This window comes from Acyrthosiphon pisum, chromosome A1 (genome assembly GCF_005508785.2).
Source record: "Acyrthosiphon pisum isolate AL4f chromosome A1, pea_aphid_22Mar2018_4r6ur, whole genome shotgun sequence".
NCBI classification, from domain to species: domain Eukaryota; kingdom Metazoa; phylum Arthropoda; class Insecta; order Hemiptera; family Aphididae; genus Acyrthosiphon; species Acyrthosiphon pisum.
This window is the reverse complement of record NC_042494.1, coordinates 87,526,603-87,530,614: the sequence shown is the minus strand read 5'-3', so window position 1 is coordinate 87,530,614 and position 4,012 is coordinate 87,526,603. Positions and strand designations below refer to the sequence as shown.

The window sequence follows — 4,012 nt, the reverse complement described above, 5'->3', positions numbered from 1 at the left end:
GCATAAATGACGCTGGCATAACATCCCGTTCTAAGCGACTGAAAACAACAGCAAGATTGGAGGATGGCCATATTATAGTGAAAAAAGCAATTTGTTTCCTTTAAAATACACTATGGCTAAACATTACTCCGAGCAGCTGAATTGATTCTGTAAAACAAAAATAAAATGTAAAAATATTATACAACTACTTGTTAAACATGTTTTACGATATTCACTAATTAAAATATACAAAGGAATAAACAAAATATGTCGACAATATTAAACGGTTTAAAATAAATGACTTTTGTTCACAGCTAAAATCAAATAATATTTTCTACATTCGTATTTCGTTGTACTATAACAGCGTACTTTATACCTGCAGGACCGTTTAGTGTAGTAGCTATTGTATAAATTATATTTCCATTGCTAGTCTGTCATATTATTATGATAAAGTCCCGGGGCTTAATGTAAACATAAATTGTTTTTAATAACTCTTAAATCTTTGAAACTCACGGTTAGGTACTAGATTTAATGTACATTGATTAAAATTTTTAAAATAATTAACTTTTAGGTGCTCTTTTTTTTGTTTAAGTGTTTGCAATTAAATTAATATTTCGTAAAATCTACTATTCTATTGGTATTATATTTAATAGTCCACACTTGTAGATAAATTAGTAAATTTATATATTAGTAACAAGGAAAAATAAAATTAGGTTCCTAATGACGCTTACCTATAGAAGTTCTACAGTCGTGATACTTTGGTTAACATTTGATGGGATTGAATTACAAAAGGTCTCATTACCAATTATGTGTACACCTACAATTTGAGTTATGTACTTTCGATTTTCAAACAAAACAATATAGAGTATTCTACCATTATTATGAACATTAGATCATGAAAAAATTTCTAATTCTATGAATGCTTTAATGAAGATAACTTTATTCATCGACTAATTTTTTTCTCTTAAATATATTATGTTTGGAACTATATTATTTATTTATTTATTTATTTATAAACGCCAATCGGAAATTTTATGATTACATTTTAAATTTAATATATTAGTAGGTAGTAAATGTTTATAACACAGAAAACAAAACATATAGAAAATACAACTCAATATATTAAACATAATAGTAATATAGTGATTTAGTACAGCAAACTTATAACTAATATATTTATTAAATATAAAAATCATTATTAACATTATTTAGTTTACGGAGCATTCTATTTAAGGGATGATTATGTCCAGGATGTGTTGTGGGTTGGTACTTGAAAGAAGGAGTGATTTCTGGAGAAGAAAGGGATACGAATAATACGAGTATTATATTTTTATAACTTATTTCTTCATATTATACTGAATACATAAATAAACGGAAATTAGCAATACAATAGGTAATGTATTGTTTGATTATTAATTTATATTTTGTAGTAAGTACCTATACAACGTGTAATAGTGACAAAAGCGCAGAAAATTGAATTAGTTCTCATTAAATCATCAACTAAATTCCTACAATAATTTTCATACTATTTATTTTATTGTATAATTATCATATAAAATCAATTTAAAGTCAGTTGTTATTATTTTTTTTTCATGAATTTCGTATATTATTCCCACCTAAATGAATACTCTTAATCTGTTGAACACAATATTGTTCTGTTAACTAATATATTAATATTATTTTATTATTATTAACTTTTAAAAGTTAAAATGTACTTTATAATATATTTTTTATACTTAATATTATTTGAGTTTGAACGTGAATTATTTCCAAAATTAAAAAAAAAAAGTTGGGTAAGTGGATGTCGCTCTGCTGTACAGTAGGTTACAAGTGGGTCACTGTATAATGGATAGTATTAAATTTGAATTCAATGATATAATATCACTGTATAAGAAAAACGATTCTGAGCGGAGACGATTTGTCAGTTTAGATATTAAACATACATATTATAGGTATACTTATCTATAGTATTATTAAAAATTTTCAAATTAATCATATCACAATATCCATTAGGTAACGCGTTATACATCAACAACAAACCGTGGTACTATCATAGATATATAAAAGTATACTTAAGAAGTTTCAAGTACCCACAAGTAATATTATACAATCACAACAAAATAACTAAAATAGTTATCCTAGGTTTTTAATATGTAATTTCGTCCAAATTTGCACTTAAAATTACTATAAAAATAAACTGTGCTTATGTATTTCTTAGAATTTTTGGACGGAAAACAGAATTAAATATTTACGTGGAATCTTGTTTTAAATTTTCAATCCTTAGATATAAAAGTTGAACATTTTATAAATTTTTAACTACAAAATAATTATTCAATTTTAAATTTGATAAATCTTGTCGAGATTTTAACTTCAAATGCTTATAAAAAAAAATTGTGCCTATGTATTTGTAATATTTTTCAACTGCTATTGTAACAATGTATCAGGAGCCCTGTATTAATTTTTTACACTTTTTGGCCCAATAGATAAAACTTTATTGATATTTATAGAAAAAAAAACTAAAAAAATTGAAAACTGACCATGTCCGTAAACAGCTCAAAAAGAGTTAAATTATTTTCAAAATTTTATCGTATATATAAAATGCTAATATAAACATTCAGTAAAATTTTCAAGTTCCTACAGTCATTCGTTTTTTAATTACAACAAAATAAGAAAATCGTTACGTAAGAAATCGAGTGAATACCAAATGTTGTAAAAATATTAATTTTTACGAATTATAAACTCAAAATAATTAGGTAATTTTCGTGATTTTTCCATATTTTGTCAATTTTTAAACTTTAAATGCTAATAAAAAAAAACTGTGACTAAGGATTTTTAATATTTTTCAAATGTCATTGTAACAATATAGTAGGAGCCTTGTATTAAATTTTCAAGCTTTTTTAACCAACAAATCAAATTTTATCAATATTTATAGAAAAAAAAAATTAAAAAAAATGGAAACTGAAAATGTCCGTAAAAAGCTCAAAAAAAGTTAAAATATTTGGAAAATGTTATGGTGTATAGAAAATGCTAATATAAACATTTAGTCAAAATTGAATGTACCTACGGTCATTTATAAAAGAGTTGCACCAAAAACCAAAATCGATTTTTTCGAAAACAGATTTTGCGTAAAAATTCCCATTTTTCCTTAATTTTTCTTTTGATTTTCACGGTGCTTTTGAAAACTACTGGGAATTTTTTACTTTTGACCCCTCAAAGTACCAACTAGATTTACTTTCCTATCAGAAAGATATTGTTGAAGAAAATCTAAGCATTTTTACTATCCTAAAAGGTGATGACACACATAAAGAAAAAAAACACATTGTAAAATCAATACATTCATCGTTTCACTCAGAATCTAAAATATGTTATGGCACAATTATTTTAAGCGTTTTGACTACAAATCTATACCTCGTTTTAATTTGTCAAATTTAAAAAGTTGTGCTTACATTATTTTGTACTTAACAATTTTTAAATTATAATTTTACACAAAACTTGAAAAGTTAATACAATATTTTTCATAATAGGTTTTTTTTACTGTAATTTGTATAGCGTACAGCCACATCAATTTTTTTTTTGAGGTATTGTAGTTATATTTTTACGGTATTGGATTGTTCACACCTTATAAACTTATAAGATAATTACTATAACTATTAACTAAATTTACCATATTATTATTTATTACACACTTGTAAGACTGATACAACAAATGCGGGTGTAGCGACCTTTTAATAATAGCTAGTAATATAGTTAACTAGTAATAGGGTAACCTATTACTTATTATGTATATGAAATAATATGATAATTAGTAATTATAATACAGCATAATATGCGAATATACGATTGTTTTTAGCAAACATAATTTCAACTTATATTGTTACTAATATAAATATAAATATAATTAATATATAATAGGTATATATCCTTAGAAATATAGGCTGACAGACCTACTTAGAATTGTTTTTTATTGTATAAAACTGTTTATGGTACTTTCCTGTTTTACGAGACTACCCTGTTTTTTGATAACATCGCGATC

The 4,012-nt window shown here is 24.5% G+C and overlaps 1 protein-coding gene across 3 annotated transcripts in view; it reads right to left on the bottom strand.

The window, feature by feature from the left end:
* Positions 1-4,012, bottom strand: part of LOC100570183 — a 174,258-nt gene that overhangs the window by 134,203 nt on the left and 36,043 nt on the right. For all 3 annotated transcript variants that reach the window (XM_029487695.1, XM_029487696.1, XM_029487698.1), the window contains exon 2: positions 1-147. In XM_029487695.1, the coding sequence (XP_029343555.1) occupies positions 1-71 (71 nt within the window). In that variant the 5' untranslated portion in view covers positions 72-147. The remainder of the gene's footprint in view (positions 148-4,012) is intronic.